This window comes from Pristiophorus japonicus, chromosome 17, assembly GCF_044704955.1.
Source record: "Pristiophorus japonicus isolate sPriJap1 chromosome 17, sPriJap1.hap1, whole genome shotgun sequence".
Classification (NCBI taxonomy): domain Eukaryota; kingdom Metazoa; phylum Chordata; class Chondrichthyes; family Pristiophoridae; genus Pristiophorus; species Pristiophorus japonicus.
This window is the reverse complement of record NC_091993.1, coordinates 89419870-89442750: the sequence shown is the minus strand read 5'-3', so window position 1 is coordinate 89442750 and position 22881 is coordinate 89419870. Positions and strand designations below refer to the sequence as shown.

Genomic DNA, 22881 nt, shown 5'->3' with positions numbered 1-22881 from the left:
AGATTATTCCTGTACACTAGCCATTTTTCTTCTGTTTCTGTACTTCTTGTGGATTATGTTGTTACAATTTTACCTCTGCTTCAATATAAGTGTAAATGCCTTGAAAAATATGAGAAAAAACAATTAATTTGGTAGCAGTAAAGAATAGCTAAAATGTAGTTGCACCTGGATTACCATGTGAGTTTTATTTCTGTAATGAACTCTCTGCATTGAGAATTGTAGGCTTGATGATATCTGATTCCAGACACTAAAGGAGGTACTTATCTTGTCTATTCTATTTCATGTTGCTTGTCTTATCCCAGTTTAAAACTTCCATCATGACAACGTATGCAGACAGGCTTTATGTCTGCTAAGCTTAAATACGCATTACTCATGCAAAGTTGCAAAAGCTGAACATGCTTTTTTTGTACCATTAAGGAGTCTATACAGACTCTGCAGTTCTCCTTCCACTTTCATGTTAACTTGCACCTGGCGATGACCACATAATGCCAGCCAAAGATAGCTTCTGAGATGTGTCAAATGGTAGAATGGAAGAATTGTGGAATTGTGTACACTCACTCCTTTACCGTGCTTGGGTTTTTATGGAAAAAAAAATTACATGATAAATTAAGGATGTGACCATTAAAAATATTTTTAAATATGAATTGTAGATATGTCTTAAAGTGAGCTGTAACAAGAATGAGTTCCAAACTGAATCTAAAACGGTTGCAATGAAAGTCAGACAGAAACATTAAAGGATTTGAAGAACTTTAGCCGTCAATCCACAGATACCTTTATAGAGCACCTTTCATGACCTCAGGATGTCCAAAATGCTTTATAACATGCATTACAGTCAATTAAGTACTTTTGAAGTGTAGTCACTGTTATAATGTAGGAACTGTGACAGCAAACTCCTACAAACAGCAATGTGATAATGACCAGATAATCTATTTTAGTGATGTTGATTGAGGAATAAATACTTGGCCAGGACATCGGGGAGAACTCCCCGCTCTTCTTCGAAATAATGCCATGGGATCTTTTACATCCACCTGAGAGAGCAGATAGTTTCATGTCTCATCTGAAAGAGGGCACCTGCAAAAGTGCAGCACTCCCTTAATACTGAACTGAAATGTCAGCCTAGATTTTTGTGCTCAAATCTCACTTAACTTAAACCCACAACCTTCTGTCTGAGGTGAGAGTGTTACCCACTGAGTCACGACTGATACGGCAATGACTTTTAAAAACATGAGCACATTATATATTATAATTAAAACATGTCACAAATTTGATAATACTGAGAAAAGGCTGTGTTTTGATTATAGTTGTATATTGTACAGTGTCATTAATTCTGTCATTAGCATAAGTTGTTCTTCACAATGTCTTTCTGAAAAATCTTTTACATGGTGCAGTTAATGTTATGTGGAAAAATGTGGCAACCATTTTGCACAATGGAAAGTACCCAAAAAGCCATGAAATAAATGACCAGTTGGTTGAGGGAAGAATGATAACTAGGAAAGCAGAAGTCCCTGCTGTTTAAAAAGTGCCTTGGCAACTTTAATGGACACTTGAACTGCCATAGAGGGCCTTGTTTTAACATCTCATTGGAAGAATAGCACCTCTAATAATACAGCACTCCCTCAGTAAGTAACAAGGAAAATATGTGTGATTTGTTTTGGAGCTTGGAAGATTAAGCTATAAAATGGAGTGAGGAGGGATCTATCTGTTTTCTTTTGAAGTGAAGAAATTTGGGAGTAATAAGATCCAAGTGTTTACAATTTTGAAAATATCTCCTTTCTATGGGCCCAAATTTCTCCCCAACCCCTTTTTCTGGCGCACTCTCCCGAGATGTGCCGACTTTGTGCGCTCAAAACAATGCCAACAAACTTGCTAACAATTCTGGCCACTCTGCTGTGTGTCCCGGCTCCTGGTGCAGCATTTCTCATGGAGTGGGGGGCGGAGCTATAGCCCTGCGCCGAAAACAGTGCCGGCAGCTGCGTGCATGCGCAGTGGAGTCTGCACGCATGCACAGTAGCTCGTCTCCCTCTCAGCGCGTCCTGCAGGCTGTGACCCAGACCCGATGCTCGCCGCTCCTATCTCACGCCGAGTGGCCTGCCGCAAAGGCCAGCCGCTGCCTTCCCACGCTGAGGGTTACAAGAAACAGGTTGGTGCTTTTAATCACTGGGGAGAGGGAGTGTTTTGATCACGGGGTGGGGGGGAAGGAGAAGAGTTTTGATTGGGGGGCGGGGGGGAGGAGAGAGGAGAGTTTTGATGGGGGGGGGAAGAGAAGAGAGGAGCATTTTGATGGGGGAGTGGGGAGAAGAGAGGAGAGTTTTGATGGAGGGGAGGGGAGGACAGAGGAGAGTTTTGATGGGGGGGGAGAAGAGAGGAGAGTTTTGTTAGGGGGGGGTGGTGCAGGGGGGGGGAGGGTGTGATAACTGCGCAGCCAGTAATTTTAATAAGCTTACTTGACTTTCCTTAACCCTGTTGATACTTTCCTACGAGCAGGAGGTACTTCTATTTTTTATTTGGATATTGTGAAAAAATTATGTAAATATGTTTTGTCTCCTTTTATTTTTGTAGTTTAAGCTTCCGTGAGTGCTTCTGTTGTATAGTAAATTAACTCAGAAGTTTGTCAGTCTTATATAGCTATTTGATCCTATTCACATTCTTTAGTCAAGTCATTAAGTACCTACCTGCGCTGATTTCTTAACTCTCCGCAAGGGATTTCTGTGCAGCCACAAGTGGCCACATACGCTGGCCTAAGTTAGTTTGGAGCAACTATTAGCTGTCCAAACTGGCTTAAATGGCCCAAACTAAACTAAAAAAAAAAAATCCTAACTCACTTACACTGATGCACATTGAATGTGCAGAATGGGGATTTTTAAAATACTCCAGAAAAATCAAGTTGCTCCAAAAAAAACGGCACAACTCCTGGGCAAATCAGGGCCCTATGTTAGTCTTGTTAAAATCTTATATTTAGCAAACCATATTGGAAGAGCAGAACTAAATAATTGGCTTCAAATGATTGATTATTTGAAAAATTAGAATAGATATTAATACAAACATGAAGGAACAAGAATAGAAGGATCATGAATGAGCCTGCTTTTTGTTTTGATTATCTACTGACATACTTTAATCCTATTCTATTTCACTGCCAAACTGTTACTGTACAAGCTTAAAGCCAATGTGGGCTGGAAATTCCCCAACCTTGTGCTCGGTTTTTAGGTGAACCGGGAAATTCGCTGAAGTCTTGCGCCAGTGGTTTTTAAATACCGCCGGCGTGCAAGACTCGAAATATTGCTTTTGCCAGATATCTGGCTTGCAGCGCACCTGAAGATAGGACCAAAAAAGAAACGCCTGGGAAAAACCTGCATTGCAGCCCTCGGAATGGCGGTTCCAAGACCTGCAAAAAAGGTAAGTTAAAGTTTTTTTAATTAATTCTTTCACAGCAATTTGATAGAAAAGGATCTTGTGATTTTTTTTTACATTTTTTTGTTTTTTTTGAATTTTTTGGCGGGTGTTTTCCCGCCTCCCTGGGCCCAACTCGCAGCGGTATCGGCCTCAGAGAAAAGTTGCAGAAAATTTGCGGTTTGCGCCACGAGTCCTCGTACCGCTGGGTGCTATTTTATCCCGAATGTTAGTCCTCGGAATCATAGCGGAGTCAGCAGTATTTTTGGCCCTTTATTATTGGCACAAATTCTTATTTGTAATTAGTTTGTTCAAAAGTGTAGATGAAAGCTGTAAAGTCCTGTCCCCTCAGTACAGATTCACACGAGGCATGCAGTGAAGTCAAGGTCACTCTGGACCTGTACCTTTATTTCACAGCTCTGGAATGCTGCACTTGCCTGAGATCTGTCCTTATATACCTGTCTCTTGCAAGTGCACCCCTAGTGGTAAGGTATGCTGGTGGTTACAGGTCATATCTTATTACAGTCATGTATAGCATGTTAGGATATAGTTGTATATAATAATGTAAGATACATGACATCACCCTCCCCCAAAGTCTTATTGTCTTTATAGCTTCAGTCTCTCAGGTGGTCTACGCTCTCGCGTGGAGCGTCTGAGTTGTGGTTCAGTTGTTTGCCTTGGTGTCTGTTTTTCTTTGGGTGTGGTTGCTGGGATCTCGCCTGGGCTGTCTGTTTCGATTGGTGTGATTGTTGTTGACTCGCCTGGGCTGTCTGTTGGGATTGTCCTTTCCTCAGGTTGTTCCCTCTGTCCACCAGGTGTGGTGCGAGTTCCACATTGTAGTCTGCCTCTGGTTCCGCAGTGTTGTTGGCTTTTGACTTGGTCGACATGCCTCCGGCAGGTTTTGCCATTGTCCATTTGTACTACCAGTAGCCTGTTTCCTTCCTTGCCCGTTACTGTCCCTGCAAGCCATTTGGGACCCCTGCCATAGTTTAGTACAAACACTTTGTCCCCTATCTCATTCCATCTCCCCCTCGAATTTCTGTCATGGTACTCAGTCAGCTTACGGCGCTTTGCCTCAACGATTTCGTGCATATCTGGGAGGATTAATGAGAGCCTTGTTTTTAAAGTCCTTTTCATCAACAGTTGCGCGGAGGGGATCCCAGTCAGTGAGTGCGGATGAGATCTGTATGCCAGCAGCAGTCGCGACAGGCGACCCTGCAGCGTGGGACCTTGGATTTTAAGCATGCCCTGTTTAATGATTTGCACTGCTCTCTCCGCCTGGCCATTGGAGGCCGGCTTGAACGGTGCCGTCTTGACGTGATATTTATGCCGTGGTCAATTATAAAGTCTTGGAATTCTGCGCTGGTGAAGCACGGACCATTGTCACTGACCAATATGTCAGGGATTCCGTGCGTTGCAAACATGGTTGCGAGGCTCTCCACAGTGGTGGAGGTTGTGCTTAAGTTTAAAATGGTGCATTCGATACACTTTGAAAATGCATCTAGAACTACGAGGAACATTTTGCCCATGAATGGGCCCGCATAGTCTACGTGCACCCGCAACCACGGTTTGGTAGGCCAGGGGCTCAGTGGAGCCTCCCTAGGGGCATTGCTGAGTTGGGCACAAATGGTGCACCTTCGGACGCAGAGCTCCAAGTCCGTGTCAATACCAGGCCACCAGACGTGGGATCTGGCTATGGCCTTCATGAGAACGATCCACGGGTGCTCGCGGTGGAGCTCCCGGACAAATGCCTCTCTGTCTCGCAGAGGCATGACTACTCGGCTGCCCCACATCAGGCAGTCTGCTTGTAGTGATAGCTCATTCATGCGCCTGTGAAAAGGTTTTAATTCCTTGGGGCAGGCATCGCAAGCCTCTGCCCAGTCACCGGTGAGGACACATCTTTTTACTAAGGATAACGTGGGGTCGCTGGCCGTCCAGGCTCTGATTTGGCGAGCCGTCATGGGCGAAGCTGTGGACTCAAAGGCATTGATTGCCATGACTATCTCGCAGTCCTGTTCGTCAGACCCTTCCGTGGTCGCCAGGGGTACAGTCATGTATAGCATGTTAGGATACAATTATATATAATAATGTAAGATACATGACAAAAGCAGTTTTGTTGCACATCAAATTAGAAATGTTTAGGCTTTGCAGATGGCACATTGACATACAGATAAGAGAAAAGGGTGTTCTTTTTTACTTTTCCATTCTCAAGCCAGTTTTCAGGGTGTAACGTTTTGTTAAGAATGTGATCAGGCTTCCATTGTTAAGAAACTAGTTTTGCAACAAGACATCTGAACACAGTTGCTGCACATCTCTAGCTGCAAATTTTACACTTTTTCCTCAGGCAAGAATAGAAGTTTGCAGCCTGCCAGGGGAATGTCCTTGCAGGTTCTCCAATCGGACACCATAAGTTCATGGAAACCTTGCATACACTTGTTAGCGCGATTTCCGCTGAGCTTCTACAAAAGTTACAGCGGCCAATTGAGCAAACGCTTGTGCACTATTCAAAGAAGAACAAGGCAGATCTGCTGTGCTTCTCTACATTACAACAGTGACTACACTTCAAAAGTACTTCATTGGCTATAAAGCACTTTGGGATGTCCTGAAGTTTAGTCCTTTTTTTTTTCTTACTTCCTCCTTTTCCTTCCTTCCCTCCCTCCCTCTCAAACATTGCATTGTTCCATATCTTAACAGCAGGGCCTCATTTAAATAAAAGGTCCTGGTATCCCACCCGATACCTGGCCAGATTCACTACCTAATCGGTGGGTGGAAGCTTGGATTTGGCGGCAGAAGGCCGAGCTGGGAATATATGGAAATAGTCTTACCGGCAGTCAGTGAGAGGAGAGGTTCCAGCCACGGTGGGGTGGGGGGGGGGGGGGGGGGTGGTGGGTGGTGGGGGGGGGTGGTGGGTGGTGGTGATTACACTGGGATAAGTGCCTTATCCCAGTGCTATACATGCCTCCCCCATCCGAAGTGCCTCACCCCAGTCCAAGTGCATCCCCCCCCCCAGCCAAAGTGCCATATTCCAGCACAAGTGGCTTCCCCCACCCCCCCCCCCATCGGGCCACCTGTTGCCATTGAGACCCCCCCCCCTCTCCGCGGCCATTGGGCCCAGGACTGCCGCCTTCAGTCCCCCCTTCCCCACCCCGGCCACCATCAGGCCCCACCCCCCACTGCTCTCTGGCCTCCCCCCACCGCCATTGGGGCCAGAACTGCCGATATTGGGATCACCGCCTCTCCTGGGCCCAGGACCACTATTATTGGGGCCCACGCTGGCCGGGGGATTGGGGGAGGGTGGGGGAGACAGAGAGTCGGAACCTCAGGTCCTGCTTCTCGGCACCACGTTCATGGAATGATTCAACCGGGAGAGAGGCGGAGCTTGACGGGGGGAGGGTGGGGGCTTGTCGCCTGTCGGTCAAAAAAGTGCAGTATGGGCGGGGGGGGGCAAGGCTGGGGGGGGTGCGGTAAGGCTGGACAGACACCTGTCTGTCAAAAAAAAGTGCAGTACAAATAGTTACATCGATAAAATTATGAGGGGCCTTGATAGAGTGGATAGGAAAGACCTATTTCCTTTAGCAAGGGCGGTCAACAACCAGGGGCATAGATTTAAAGTAATTGGTAGGAGGTTTAGAGGGGATTTGAGAGGATTTATTTTTACCCAGAGGGTGGTGGGGGTCTGGAACTCACTGTTTGTTTGAAAGGGTGGTAGAGGCAGAAGCCCTCACCACATTTAAAAAGTAGATGGATGTGCACTTGAAGTGCCGTAACTTACAAGGCTACCGACCAAGAGCTGGAATGCGGGATTAGGCTGGATAGCTTTGTCGGCCGGCGTGGACACGATGGGCCGAAATGGCCTCCTTCCATGCTGTAAGTTACTATGATTCTATGATAAGCGCCTCGAGGAAATCCAGGCACTCCAGTACTTGGGACATGCCCACCCATTTCCCCCAAACAGCACCACCGGGAACAATCAATCATATGTGTTCAACCAACATCTGCCGTACGAACTAGGAACTTGCATGATCAGAGCTTAGAAATTATGATGCAGGTGATTCGTTATACTTTTGGGTTTATCAACTTTCAGTCTGAGTCCACATTTCTGGACAAGAAACACCTGAAGTTTGTTTATCACAATTTTTATAAAATGTGAGAGTTTGGAGAATGCTCCCAATGAGAAATGGTTTGTAGAAATGAGAAATGTATAGAAATCAGTTTTGGAGATGTTCTGTGCAGTTTCAAATAAAATGCAGGCTCAAATGGTTAGCATAACCATTAAACAAATTGACTGGGTTCATTATAGTATGACAAAGGATATACTGTATCATTAACAGTGAGATTTATCCATCTTTGTTACTGAGTAGACAAAAGAGAGTGCGTGACAACTTTACCTTTTTCTCTTGGAATAATGACATCCCACGAGCTGTAAAAGGAGTTTTGTGTTTCCCCAAAGGCTGTGGTGTGCCACGCCCAGTATTGAAGTTCTATATCCTTATCTCTTGATCAAACTCCAGGCCAACTGCCAAAATAGTTGAAATGAGACGATTGAACATTAACTCTTGCTGCTCTCTGTAAGGCATGCGCCTATTTCCACAAAATGATGTTGCCCACAATTAAAATGTTCAGTTGTACAGTTGTCCAAACTTAACTCTTAACTAGGCAGACTGTGTTTGAGATCCAGAACTGTCCATTACACAAAGTCCTGGCCAAAGACCGCCCTAAGTGGAGAAAGTGCATCTGGGAAGGCGCTGAGCACTTCGAGACTCAACACCGAGAGCATGCAGAAATCAAGCGCAGGCAGCGGAAAGAGCGTGCGGCAAACCAGTCCCACCCACCTCTTCCCTCGATGACTATCTGTCCCACCTATGACAGGGGTCTGTGGCTCTCATATTGGAATGTTCAACCACCAAAGAACTTACTTCAGGAGTGGAAGCAAGTCTTCCTCGATTCCGAGGGACAGCCTATGATGATGACACAAATTCACTTTGGATCCCTTCAGTGCTTTCATTTGAATCAACATTTGAAATACTTATATTTGATAAATTGTATATAATACAGTAGTTTTAAAACTTTTAAGGGCGAAAATTAATTTGCTTAGCACCACCTATTAGCGACCGAGAGGGGTGCTAATGAGCCGCTAAGCGCTTACTGCCCGAGCGCCGGGCTGTCAGTGCCAATCGCAGCCTTCAGTGGAGGTTTTGCGGCGCGCTAACAGTTAGCACCGCGGACTCTAGCGCCATCCACTTGGTGACGTCAAGAGTGTGCAGCGCCTTGTTAGCGCCGCAATCGCTAACTTCAATGTTTTCGCCTGCCGTAGCGCCCGACACTAATCCCGACAGGGAAAGCAGGCATCCCGAAGAAGCTCCCGGGGCGATATTTCAATGGATGAGCAGGTGGGTCTTTAGAATGCACTTTATTTATATTCATGAAACTCTCTTAGCTGTTGAATACTGTTGCTAATGTAAACAGTAGCTCCCTTCCATTTTTATTCCGTTTTCAGGTGTTCCAGCTGACCTCCCCTTTAGGCGCTGGGATGCCGGTTTCCTAGCACCAGAACTTCATCTGTGCTCCCGCGATAGCGCCCCAAGAATCAGGATTAGTGCCCCAAGAGGAGTGTGGAATGCTTCCCTTAGTGCTCCACTTCCCTCTTGGGGCACTAAAAACCAAATCCCGGATGGAGGCGGTAAACATCGCCTGCCGCTAAAGTTAACGACCAGCTAATGTCACCGGCTCAAATCGGGCTACACTGAATATTTAGCCCTAAGATTCCTTTTCATGGAAAATTCTATTTATTGACCATAAATATTCTGATTCCTAATATATTAAATACGTAGTTAATATTTTCAGTGCCCTACCCAATGCGTAAGCAATGGAAATAGATAGGGTGGATCTTCCTTTAAGCAACTGAGCTTAAGGGATCACCTAAAGGATGAACGATGCAGAAATCACACCCAAAATGGAGCCTGCCAATTGTCTGCCCATTAAATTAACATTTAATTACTATTGGGCAGGCTCTGTTATAGGCATGTGATTCTCCATGCCTGATCGTCCTCTCTCTGCTCTGCCTTGGTGATCCCTTACACCCAAGTGCTGTAAGAAGAAACTCAGCCTTGATAGTTTAACATATTTTGAATTTTTCCCAGTTTTTATTAAAATTCCAATTGGCAGATAGAGAAATCTAGACACAAATAAATTTTTTCTAATTAAAGTTAAAGCCACGTTCCATCAATGATTTGTCTTTGTCAAGTTTAAAAGGACATTACTGAAGTAACTCTTCAACAAATTGCTTTTTTGTTACTTTTACAGAGCATTAAACGTATCGTTCACGTACGTATGTATGCCTGAATGAACTCTTACTGAACCATGGCCAGCTCGAAGTTACTGTTGGTGTTAATTGAGCAGACAAGACAAGTGTTACTTTGAAATAGAACAAGTAGGCGTATGACAAATGTCAGGTTCATAATTCAGTAGCCAAGCTTAATACAAAAAGTACAGGGGAGAACTGAAAAAGGAAATAAGAGGGACAAAGAGAGTATATGAGAATAGATTAGCAGGTAACATAAAAAGGAATACAAACATCTTTTATAAACATAGAAGTAGGAAAAGGGTTGTCAAAGGAAAAATGGAGCAGATTCGGGACCAAAAAGAGATCTTATGGCGGTAGACGGCTTAGCTGTGGTATTAATTGAGTTATTTGCACCTAACTTCACTAAAGAAAGGGATGCTGCCAATGTCACAGTAAAGGACGAGGCAGTAGAGAAATTGGTTAGGATAAAAATAGATTAGAGGAAGTACTTAAAAGGTTGGCAGTACTCCGGTAAAAGAGTCACTCAGTCCAGATGGGAGGCATCCTATATTGGTGAGGGAAGTAAGGGTGGCAATTGCAGAGGCTCTGGCCACAATATTCCAATTCTCCTCAGATAAAGGAGTGATGCCAGAGGACTGGAGGATTGCAAATGTTACACCCTGTTCAATTATCGGGAGAGGGATAAACATGGCAATTACAGGCCAGACCGCTTAATGCCGGTGATTGGGAAACTTTTAGAGCCATTAATCTAGGCCAAAATTAATTAGTGCTTGGAAATGGGCTAATAAATGAAAGCCAGCATCGATTTGTCAAAAGCAAATTTTGTTTGACCCACTTGATTTATTCTTTGATGAACTAACTGGGAGCATGGATGAGGGTAGTCTGGTTGACATTGTGTATATAGACTTTCAAAAGGCATTTATTAAAGTACCACATAATAGACTTGCTAGCAAAATTGTAGTCCATGGGATTCATCAAAGGCAGTCCCTCGGAATCGAGGAAGACTTGCTTCCACTCCTGAATTGAGTTCTTTCATGGCTGAACAGTCCAATACAAGAGCCACTGACTCTGTCACAGGTGGGACAGATAGTCGTTGAGGGAAGGGGTGGGTGGGACTGGTTTGCCGCACGCTCTTTCCGCTGTCTGCGCTTGATTTCTGCATGCTCTCGGCGTTGAGACTCTAGGTGCTCAGCGCCCTCCAAAATGCACTTCCTTCACTTAGGGTGGTCTTGGGCCAGGGACTCCCAGGTGTCAGTGGGGATGTTGCATTTTATCAGGGAGGCTTTGAGGGTGTCCTTGTAGCGTTTCTGCTGCCCACCTTCGCTCGTTTGCCATGGAGGAGCTCCGAGTAGAGCGCTTGCTTTGGAGTCTCGTGTCTGGCATGCAGACTATGTGGCCTGCCCAGCAGAGCTGATTGAGTGTGGTCAGTGCTTCAATGCTGGGGATGTTCGCCTGAATGAGGATGCTGATGTTGGTGCGCCTGTTCTCCCAGGGGATTTGTAGAAACTTGCGGAGACATCGTTGGTGATATTTCTTCAGCAAATTGAGGTGTCTACTATACATGGTCCATGTCTCTGAGCCATACAGGAGGGCAGGTATTACTACAGCCCTGTAGACCATGAGCTTGGTGGCAGTTTGGAGGGCCTGGTCTTCAAACACTCTTTTCCTCAGACGACCGAAGGCTGCACTGGTGCACTGGAGGCGGTGTTGGATCTTGTCGTCGATGCCTGCTCTTGTTGATAGGTGGCTCCCGAGATATGGGAAGTGGTCCATGGTGTCTAGGGCCGCGCCGTGGATCTTGATGACTGGGGGCAGTGTTGCGCGGTGAGGACAGGCTGATGGAGGACCTTTGTCTTACGGATGCTTAGTGTAAGGCCTATGCTTTCGTACGCCTCAGTAAATACGTCGACTATGTCCTAGAGTGCGGCCTCTGTATGTGCAGGCATCGTCCGCGTACTGTAGCTCGACGACAGAGGTTGGGGTGTTCTTGGATCTGGCCTGGAGACGGCGCAGGTTGAACAAGTTCCCACTGGTTTTATAGTTTAGTTCCATTCCAGCGGAGAGCTTGTTGACTGTGAAGTGGAGCATGGCAGTGAGAAAGATTGAGAAGAGGGTTGGGGCGATGTTTGACCCCGGTCCGGACGTGAATTGGGTCTGTGATGGTAAGGATCACGGCCTGCATGTCGTCGTGGAGCAGGCGGAGGATGGTGCCGAACTTTTGGGGGCATCTGAAATGGAGGAGGACACTCCATAGATCCTCGCAGTTGACAGTGTCAAAGGCCTTTGTAAGGTCGAAAAAGCCCGGGATTAAAGGGGCAGTGGCTGCATGGATACGAAATTTGCGAAGGGATAGAAAGCAGAGAGTAGTGGAGAGCTGTCGTTTTTCAGACTCGAGTGAAATTGCGCAGTGGTGCCCCCAGGGGTTGTTATTGGGACCTCTGCTCTTTATATTAATGACCTGAACTTGGGTAAAGGGGCATAATTTCAATGTTTCCAGATGACATGAAACTCTGAAAACTGTAATAAACAGTGAGGAAGATAGTAACAGACTTTAGGAGGGCATAGATAGATTAATGAAATGGGTAGGCACATGATAGATCAAATATAACACACACAGATGTGAACTGATTCATTGATATAAGGCAATATTAACAAAGTGGTACAGTTTTAAAGGGGGTGCAAGAAAACAGAGACCTGGGGCTGACCTTTATAAAGCAGTAAGTAGACCCCAGCTGAAGTATTTTGGCCAATTCCGGTCACCACACTTTACGGAGGATGTCAAGGCCTGAGAGAAGGAGAGTTCAAAGGAGATCTACTAGAATGGTACCAGGTGTAATGTAGTTGCTTCATAGGTTCTTTGCTTAAGAATTCATAGCAACACATTGAATTAAGAACTAGTTCGTTTATTAGCAAAGGTTTAACAATCACACTACACATTACCAGTTCATCCACTAGGCTCACAACTGCATACCTCATCGTGGATGACCTAGACCCAACTGACTGGGGTTTGATTGAGTCTTGTGAACATCACATGACTGGCTAAGCCACTCACAATGCAACAGCTCTACAAACCTGTGAGCATGCTCACAGATGCATATATTACACCAGGCATAAAAGACTTCAGTTACATGGAGAAATTAGAGAAAGTGTGGTTGTTCTCTTAGAGCAGCGAAGGTTAAGGCGAGATTTGATAGAGGTGCTCAAAATCATGAAGCGTTTTGATAGAGTAAATAAGGAGAAACTGTTACCAATGACAGAAGTGTCGGCATCCAGAGGACAAAGCTTTAAGGCAGTTGGCAAAATAACCAGAGGCGACACGAGGAAAACATTTTGACACAGCGAGTTGTTATGATCGGAAATGTACTGTCTGAAAGGGTGGTGGAAGCAGATTCAGCAATATTTTCAAAAGGAACTTGGATAAATATTGCAGGGCTATGGAAAAAGAAGTGGGGAGAGAGACTAATTAGATAGCTCTACCAAAGAGTCGGCACAGGCACGATGGAGCGTATGGTCTCCTCCTGTGCTATATAATTTAATGATTGTATGATTCTCACTATTTTAACAGAGGCATTGAGTTAACAGCAGCATGAAAATATCATAGAAAATAGGCAGATCTCACATGAGTATAGCAAACATATCTGCTAATATTAGCTGTAATTTCTAGCCTAATCATATTCTTTTGGGGATGATCACACTGTTATTGGCACAGATGTGGTTGATGCTTAACTGACCTCTGGAAATGGCCTAGCAAGCAACTCGGTTGTAACAAACCCACGGACTGCAGCAGTTCAAGAAGGTGGCTCACCACCACCTTTTCAAGGGCAATGAGGGATGGGCAATAAATGCTGGCTTTGCCAGCGACGCCCACATCCCAGGAGTTAATTTAAAAAAAAACTGAGTTAGATTATCCTGTAGTAGCAGATTTTTATTAAAATGGAGTAATTGTGAGAGCACTTGCACTGAAGTACCCTAAAAGTATTGCCTTTGGAACCGGTTTTTAATCAATCAGAGGCCAATTTTCCAAAGTGAGAACCTGGCTGGAAATAGAGAGTTCAGAGAGGAAGTGAAAAAGGAAATAAGAGGGACAAAGAGAGAGTATGAAAACAGATTGGCAGCTGAAAGCGAATCAAAAAGTCTTCTATTGGCATATCAGTAGTAAACCGGTAGTAAGAGGAGGGGTGGGACTGATTAGGGACCAAAATGGAGACCTACGCATGGAGGCAGAGGGCATGACTGAGGTGCTACATGAGTACTTTGCATCTGTCTTTATCAAGGAAGAAAATGCTGCCAAAGTCATAGCGAAAGAGGAGGTCGTTGAGATACTGGAAGGGATAAACATTGATAAAGAGGAGGTACTAGAAAGGCTGGCTGTACTTAAAGTAGATAAGTCAGCAGGACCGAATAGGATGCATCCTGGGATGCAGGGGAGAAGTAAAGTTGGAAATTGCGGAAGTACTGGCCATAATCTTCCAATCCTCCTTGGATACAGGGCTGATGCCAGAAGACTGGAGAATTGCAACTGTTACACCCTTTTTTGAACAAGGGTATAAGAATAAACCCAGCAACTACAGGCCAGTCAGTTTAACCTCAGTAGTGGGCACGCTTTTAGAAACGATAACAGTGACTGTTAATTTTGTCTAAGTATGGATTAATTAAGGAAAGCCAGCACGGATTTGATAAAGGCCAATCATGTTTAACTAACTTGATTTGATTTTTTTGATGAGCTAACAGAGAGGTTTGATGGGGCGTACATGGACTTCCAAAAGGCGTTTGATAATGTGCCACATAATAGGCTTGCCAGCAAAATTGAAGTCCTTGGAATAAAAGGGACAGTGGCAGCATGGATACGAAATTGGCTAAGTGACAGGAAACAGAGCGTAGTGGTGAACAGTTGTTTTTCGGACTAGAGGAGGGTATACAATGGTGTTCCCCAGGGGTTGGTACTGGGACCACTGCTTTTCTTGATGTATATTAATGACTTAGACTTGGGTGTAAAGGGGTGGGGGGGGGGTGGCGACGGGGTGGTGGTGGTCCAGTAGCGCACGGAAGTCTGGATTTCCCCGTACGCTGTGGAAATTTAACTGCATAGCATGCGTCTGACGTCATTGACCGGTTCCCTGCCTGGAAGTCAGCCTGATGGACAGGCTTGGCTTGCAGTTGGGCAGAGAGTACTCTGTAGGAGGTTGCAGGACTAGAAAGGTCCAATCTCCGACATCTGGGTGAGGGTCAATCCCCAAAGCCCAGGGGGTGGGGTAGGGACTGATTCCCAAACCCCGGGGTGGGGTTCCGATCCCCGACCCCAGGAGTTTCCGACTCCGAGGGGTGTCCAATTTCAACCCTGTGGAGGGGTGGTGGTCTGATCCTCAATGGTGGGGGGGGGGGGTGGAGGAGGTTTGTAGGAGTGGGTTGGCTACCCACCCCTTGTCCTGCCTCGGGTAATACCTGGAAGTCGCCGGGTTGGAGTTGGCTTACCTACATGCTTCCAATGTTTCCCCATTTAACCCCTGCCCGCACCCACTCCCACCTGCTCGCCTATGTTAAAATTCCCCCCATTTCCAGAATCCTTTGAGGAGTAGTTTTAGTAACGGCTTTTCTTTCTATGCTATAGTTAATGGACCCCTCTGCCTATATTTATTACACTAGCTACTAAAGTTGTACTTTAATCTCTCATGATTAATGTATTCCCAGTCACTAAGTTCCTCGGGCATTTCTCGTAGATAATACTCGGGCATTAAAAGCACAAGATAAGCCATGCTTTCTTTGGCACCCTGAAGCTATCTTGTTTTTCTTGGAAAGTCTGTGGTTCCAGCTCTACAGTCTCCAGGATGTCCAACATTTCGTGCCCGAAGCTGAGTGCAATTCCGGCGGAATGTAAAAGCCCGGGGACCAAAGGACCAAAGTAAATTCATCCTTGGGCCTCATCAGAATACATTGGGCAAGATGTGGGTGCCAATTAGTCCACTCACCTGTCAGGGCCAATATCCATGGCCAAAGGCAAGTCTAGGGTGGGAGGAGAGGAGGAGTGGGCGGGGGGAGGGGGCAACATGGCAAGGGCGGGCCGATAGCGGTTGCAGTTATTTACTGGAGCCTGGAGGCGCACTCATGTTCCTTCCGATTCCACAAAAAGCAAAATTTTGGAAATATTGGAGCTCTTTTTTGAGTAGCCCCTTTAAGGATGGCTGTTTAGATGAGTCAAAACCCGGAAATGCTAGTGGATCAAAGCAAGCTCCGACTGAGAGTTGTTACACTGCTGGGTGTTTACTATAGACCTCCAAATAAAGAGAATGAGATAGATGAGCAAATCTGTGGGCAAATTTCAAAGAAATGTAAAAATAATGGAGCAATAATAGCAGGGGACTTCGATTACTGTCCCCTGACTGGGGACAATATAGAGTAAAGGCCAAGGAACGGGAAGAGTTCCTAAAATGTGTACAGTAGAACTTTTTTTAATCAATATGTTTCTAGCCCAATGAGGAATGAAGCAGTAACAGATCTAGTTGAGAAATGAAGTCGGGCAAGTGGAATGTGGTTCAGAAAACATCTGGGTAATAGTGATCATCATATAATTCAGTTTAAGTAGTTATGGAAAAGGGAAAAGAAAAATTAAAGTTGACAACTGGAAGAGAGCCAATTTCAGTGATTTGAGAAGGCATCTAGCACAAGTAGACTGGAAAAATAGATTGGCCAGAAAAACAGTAAATGAGTAATGGCAGACCTTACAAGAAAGAAATACTTTGGTTACAAACCAAGCCTAGTCCCAGAAGGAATAAAGATGGGGCATCCAAAGCTAGAGCTTCCTGAATGACAAAGGAAATAGTGATTAAATAAAACAGGAAAAAGAGGTCTATGCATTCTGCCTGGTTTGCGATTGTATTCTGTACCTGACATTTGTCGGAGAGTGCAGGGGGAATTTGAAGAAAGAAAAAAGAAGGGCAAAGAGAGAGTAGAAGAAAAGATTAGTGGCAAACATAAAGGGACACCCAATTTTTTTTAAATAAACATATAAAAAGTGACAGGATAGCTAAAGGAATGGGGCAGCTGATTAGGGACAAACAAGGAAATCTTCTTGTGGAGGCAGAGGGCATGACTGAGGTACTGAATAAGTACTTTGCATCTGTGTGCACAAAGCTGAAGATGAAGTTAATGTTGAAGTAGAGAAGGGGGTATAGAGATATCCAGTAGGATAAAAATAGATAGAAAGGACATGCTAAATAGGTTGGCCACACTCAAATTTTACAAGTAACTTGGTCCAAATGGGATGCATCCTAGGTTGCTGTGCGAAGCTAGGATGGAGACAGGAGAAGCTCGTACCATAATCTTTCAATCCTCCTTGGATATTAGAGTTATGCCAGAGGACTTTAGGATTGTAAATGTTGCACCTCTGTTCAAAATAGGGGGAGGGATAAATCTGATATCTATAGGCCAATCAGTCTTGCGTCAGTGGTGGGAAAACTACTAGAGACCATTGTCAAGGCAAAATTCATTCTCACTTGTGGAAGCATGGGTTAATAAGCAACAGCCAGCAAGGATTTGTTAAAGATAAATTGTATCTGACTAACCTGATTGAGTTCCTTGATGTAGTAACAGAGAGGGTTGATGAAGTTAGTGCAGTAGATATGTATATGGACATTCAAAAAGCATTTGATAAAGTACCTCCTAACAATCTTATTTGAAAAGTAAAGGGACGATGGTAACTTGGGTACATAATTGGCTAAGGGATAGGAAGCAGAGAGTTGTGGTGAATTGATTTTTTTTCTGACTGGAGAGAAGTATGCAGTGGGGTCTGCCAGGGGTTGGTATTAGGACCATTGCTTTTCTTGTTATATATAAATGACCTGGACTTGGGTAGAAGGAGTACAATTTCAAAATCTGCAGATGATACAAAACTTGGAAACATAGTCAATAGTGAGCATGAGAGTAGCAGACGTCCGGAGGATATAGAAATGGGCAGACACATGGCAGATGCAATTTGATGCAGGTAAGTGTGAAGTGATGCACTTTGGCAGAAACAACATAGAGAGGCAGTATAATATAAATGGTAATACAAAAGCAAAATAGTGCGGATGCCGGAAATCTGAAATAAAAATTTAACGTTTTGGATTGGTGACCTTTCATCAGAACTGGAAAAAGTTCGAGATATAACAGGTTTTAAGCAAGAGGCAGAGAAAGGGGGAGGGGAGCAAAAAAAAAGAAAAGAAAGACTTGGATTTATATAGCGCCATTCACAACCACCGAACGTTTCAAAGCACTTTACAGCCAATGTAATACTTTTGGAGTGTAGTCACTGTTGTAGTGTAGGAAACGCGGTAGCCAATTTGCGCACAAGGAAGCTCCCACAAACAGCAATGTGATAATGACTAGATAATCAGTTTTATGTGTTATGTTGATTGAGGGATAATTATTGGCCAGGACACTGGGAATAACTCCCCTGCTCCTCTTTGAAATAGTGCCATGGGATCTTTCACATCCACTTGAGAGAGCAGATGGGACCTCGGTTTAATGTCTCACCCGAAAGATGGCACCCACGGCAGTGCAGCACTCCCTCAGCACTGCACTAGAGTGTCAGCTTAGATTTTTTGTGCTACAGGTTCCTGGAGTGGGACTTGAACCCACAACCTTCTGACTCAGAGGCGAGAGTGCTACCCAATGAATCACAGCTGACACTACAAAGAACAAAACAAAAGGTCTGTAATAGGGTGGAAGGCAGGAGAGATTAAATGACAAAATGGATGACGATACAAAGCAAAAGGGGATGGTAATGGGACAAGTAAAGAAGCAATAGATGGGTCTAGGGGAGGTGTAAATGGCAATAACAGAATCATTACCAACAGCTACCATCTGAAAAAGTGGGAGCAGTGGCTATGATCTGAGATTGGGAGTTGAATGGCTCTAAATGGTATTATTTAAGGGGGATGCAAGAACAGAGGTACCTGGGGTTGCTTATCCACAAATCTTTGAAGGTGACGGGGAAAGTTGATAAGGTGGTTAAGAAAGCATATGGGATATTTGGATTTGCAAATATTGGCATTGAATGCAAGGAAATCATGCTGAATCTTTATAAATCTCTGATTAGGCCTCAGCTGGAGTATTGTGTACAATTCTGGGCATGTTAAGGCCCTGGAGAGGGTACAGAGGAGGTTTAGCAGGATGATACTAAGGATGATGGAGTTCAGTTATGTGGAGAAGATGGGATTGTTCTCCTTTTGAGTAGAGAAGGTTAAGGGGAGATCTAATAGAGGTATTCAAAATTATGAGGGGTTTTGATAGTTTCTCCCTACTTGCTCTATCTCCCCCAGCAAGTGAGTCGGTAACCAGGGATCACTAATTTAAAATAATTGATAGAAGAACTGGAAGGGAAAGAGGAGAAATGTTTACACACAGAGGACTGCTGAAATCTAGAATGCACTACCAGAAAGGGTGGTGGAATCAGATTCCATAGGAACTTTTAAAAGACCTGTACTTGAAGAGGACTAATTTGCCGGGTCATGGGAGAAAAAATTGGGGTGTGGAACTAAATTGGACAGCTCTTTCAAAGAGCCGGCACAGGCATGATGAGCCGAATGGCCTCCTCCTGTGCTGTAAGATTCTATGATTCTAGGGCAAAGTAGAGAAACCCAAGTCTGAAATGAGCGGAGGAGTTTCATTTAATATTGAAATGAGGCGTGTACTCATTTGTCGCCTCCTAATCTAAACGGTCCAATTGATTTAACAGTGGCCTGAATTCCCATGGAGATCAGGTGTGGGCCTCTGCATTCATAAATTGATTTTAGGCCTATAAAATGGGTGCAACAAAGTTTAAAAGTAGACGTGTGTGATCTTAAGAGTACTTACTTTTACCTTGCAGTTTTAGGTTTCAGCTCTAACTCTACAGTAAATGGAGCATTTAAAAAAAAATCTTTAATAAAGAGTGAAAGATGATCAATTCTATACGTTAAACATTCTCTTTTTTTAGGGTTCACAGTATAATGGTACCATGAATGGATTTTCTACCATGGAAAATAGCCTGATTCACAGAACAGGAAGCACAAGAGAGCAGCAACGAAAGGGCATATTTAGCACTTTCAGCATGAAGGGAAACCGATCAATCAGCATACCATCACAATATTCGAAATATTATTACCCGCAAAGTCCACTGGGTGAGAGTGAAGTCTTCTATCAAGGCATTTCAACTAGTCGAAGTGAACCAGATCTCGTAAATATAGAGTCATTTAAAAAACTGAGAAGTAAGCATCAATCTCCAGACCGGACCAAGAGTCTTTATATATCAAAGACAAAGAACCGACGTCCTCACCTCCTTTCAGATACTAAATGTCAGGAAAACCTAAACATTCACACTTCAAAAGGAGTCGGTTCTTGGAGAACAGTAGATGGAACGCGGTAAGTTTGATCTTGATTTAATTATATAATGTGGCTAGGATTTTCCTCTTTGGCAACTTTGCTGCAAGAAGTAAGCTGGGGCGAAGTTTTCTGCCTACCTGTCGAATTTGAAGTTGGTCCCAGCAATCTCCCATGGTCAACTTAATTAGAATATTTTTGCCGGACTTCCAGTGGCGGTCTGGCCTGCACTCGGGACCAAGCCATGGTGAGGTGTGGATTTTTGTAACAACTGCAGGACTTCCCTGCCTGCAGCAGCTCAATGGGCCTGCCTGCTCCACTTCATAAAAAGTCATGGACAGCCTTTCCTGAATAGTCAAATTTTCCCAATGTTTAAGACAGCATCAATTTCCCAGTGATCAGTTGTTGTCATGGGAGGGGTGGGAGATTCACATTTTAAAAGACATTCCCTCAGCCTTAGCAAGCTGGATGCTACTAATATGCTGCTGTTCCTTACGTGCAACTTTACTGTGGCAGCAAAGAATCATAGAATCATAGAAATTTACAGCATGGAAGGAGACCATTTCGGCCTGTCGCCGGCCGACAAAGAGCTATCCAGCCTAATCCCACTTTCCAGCTCTTGGTCCGTAGCTCTGTAGATTACGGCACTTCAAGTGCATATCCAACTACTTTTTAAATATGGTGAGGGTTTCTGCCTCTACCACCCTTTCAGACAGTGAGTCCCAGACCCCCATCACCCTCTGGGTGAAGAAATGTTTCCTCATCTCCTCTAAACCTCCTACCAATTACTTTAAATCTATGCCCTCTGGTTATTGACCATTCTGTTAAGGGAAATAGGTCCTTCCGATCCACTCTATCTAGGCCCCTCATATTTTAATATACCACAATAAGGTATCCCCTCAGCTTCCTCTGTTGCAAAGAAAACAAACCCAGTCTCTCCAATCTGTCCTCATAGTTAAAACTCTCCAGTCCAGACAACATCCTCGTAAATCTCCTCTGTACCCCCTCTAGTGCAATCTCATCTTTCCTGTAATGTGATGACCAGAACTGTACACAGTACTTTAGCCTTTCCTGAATAGTCAAATTTTCCCTGCTTTTATATTCTATGTCTCGGCTAATAAAGGCAAATACTCCATATGCCTTCTTAACGACCTTATCTACCTGGCCTGCTACCTTCGGGAATCTGTGGGCCTGCATTCTAAGGTCCCTTTGTTCCTCTACACTTCTCTGTCCAACCATTTATTGTGCATTCCCTTGTCTTGTTAGCCCTCCCCAAATGCATTACCTCTCACATTTCCGGATTGAATTTCATTTGCCACTGTTCTGCCCACCTGACCAGTTCATTGATACCATCCTCCAGTCTACAACATACTACTTCATAAGCAACCACATAGCCGATTTTAGTATCATCTGCAAACTTCTTAATCATACCCCCGACATTCAAGTCTAATTCATTGATATATGCCACAAAAAGCAAGGGACCTAGTACTGAGCCTTGCGGAACTCCACTGGAAATAGCCTTCCAGTCAAAAACCACCCATCAACCATTACCCTTTGCTTCCTGCTTCTGAGCCAATTTTGGATCCAACTAGCCACTTTGCTCTGCATCCCATTGGCTTTTACTTTTGTGACCAGTCTGCCATGTGGGACCTTACCAAAAGACTTGCTAAAATCCATATACACTACATCAAACACACTACCCTCATCAACCCTCGTTGCCTCCTCAAAAAATCAAATTAAGTTAATCAGACATGACCTTCCCTTAATAATTTCATGCTGACTGACCTTGATTAATCCGTGTCTGTCTAAATGAAAATTTATCCTTTCCCTCAGAATTTTTTCAATAATTTTCCCACCACTGAGGTTAGACTGACTGTAATTACTCAGTCTATCCCTTTCTCCCTTTTTAAACAAAGGTATAACATTAGCAGTCCTCCGGTCATCCAGGCAATGAAGCTGGGCAAGTGGAAGGGGTATCAGTGGGAGAGCATTTAGATGCTAGTGACAAGGATAGACCAGGAATAAAAGTTCTAAATTGGGGAAAATCCAATTTTGCTAAGCTGAGAGGTGATTTAGCCATAGTGGACTGGAAACAGCTACTTGAAGGTAAATCAGTGTCCGAGCAGTGGGAGGCATTCAAGGAGGAGATCTGGAGGGTTCAGACCAAATATGTGCTCTTAAAGAAAAAAGATGGGATTAACAACTCTAGAGCCTCCTGGCTGTCTAGGGACATACAGGGTAGGATAAAGAAAAAAGGGAAAAAGGGAAGCTTATGACAGATACTGCAGAATCTCGAGAGGAATATAGAAAGTGCAGGGGTGAAATTTAAAAAAAATTAAAAAAAATATTAGGAAAACAAAGAGAGAGCATGAAAACTTCTTGGCAAGTAAAATCAAGGAAAACCCAAAGATGTTTTATAAATATATTAAGAGCAAGAGGGAAAACTAAAGAAAGGGTAGGGCCTATTAGAGACAATGAGGGTAATCTGTGTGTGGATGCGGAGACGTGGGTATGGTTCTTAATGAATACTTTGCGTCTGTTTTCACAAAAGAGGGACGATGCAAACATTGCTATCGGAGAGGAGGAGTGTGAAATATTAGATGAAATAAACACAGAGAAAGGAGGTATTCAGGGGTTTAGCAGCTTTGAAAGTGAATACATCTCTAGGCCCGGATAAAATGTATTCCAGGCTGTTAAGCAAAACAAAAAAGGAAATAGCAGAGGCTCTGACCATCATTTTCCAATCCTCTCTGGCTTCAAATTTGTTGCCAGAGGACTGGAGGACTGCTAATGTGGTACCTTTGTTTACGAAGGGAGAAAGGGATAGACTGAGTAATTACAGGCCAGTCAGCCTA

The 22881-nt window shown here is 44.3% G+C and overlaps 1 protein-coding gene across 1 annotated transcript in view; it reads left to right on the top strand.

The window, feature by feature from the left end:
• The window catches only part of LOC139228225 (plakophilin-1-like), a 71935-nt gene that overhangs the window by 5798 nt on the left and 43256 nt on the right, over nucleotides 1-22881 (top strand). The window contains exon 3 of the mRNA XM_070859402.1: nucleotides 19644-20068. Within this exon, the coding sequence (XP_070715503.1) occupies nucleotides 19644-20068 (425 nt within the window). The remainder of the gene's footprint in view (nucleotides 1-19643; nucleotides 20069-22881) is intronic.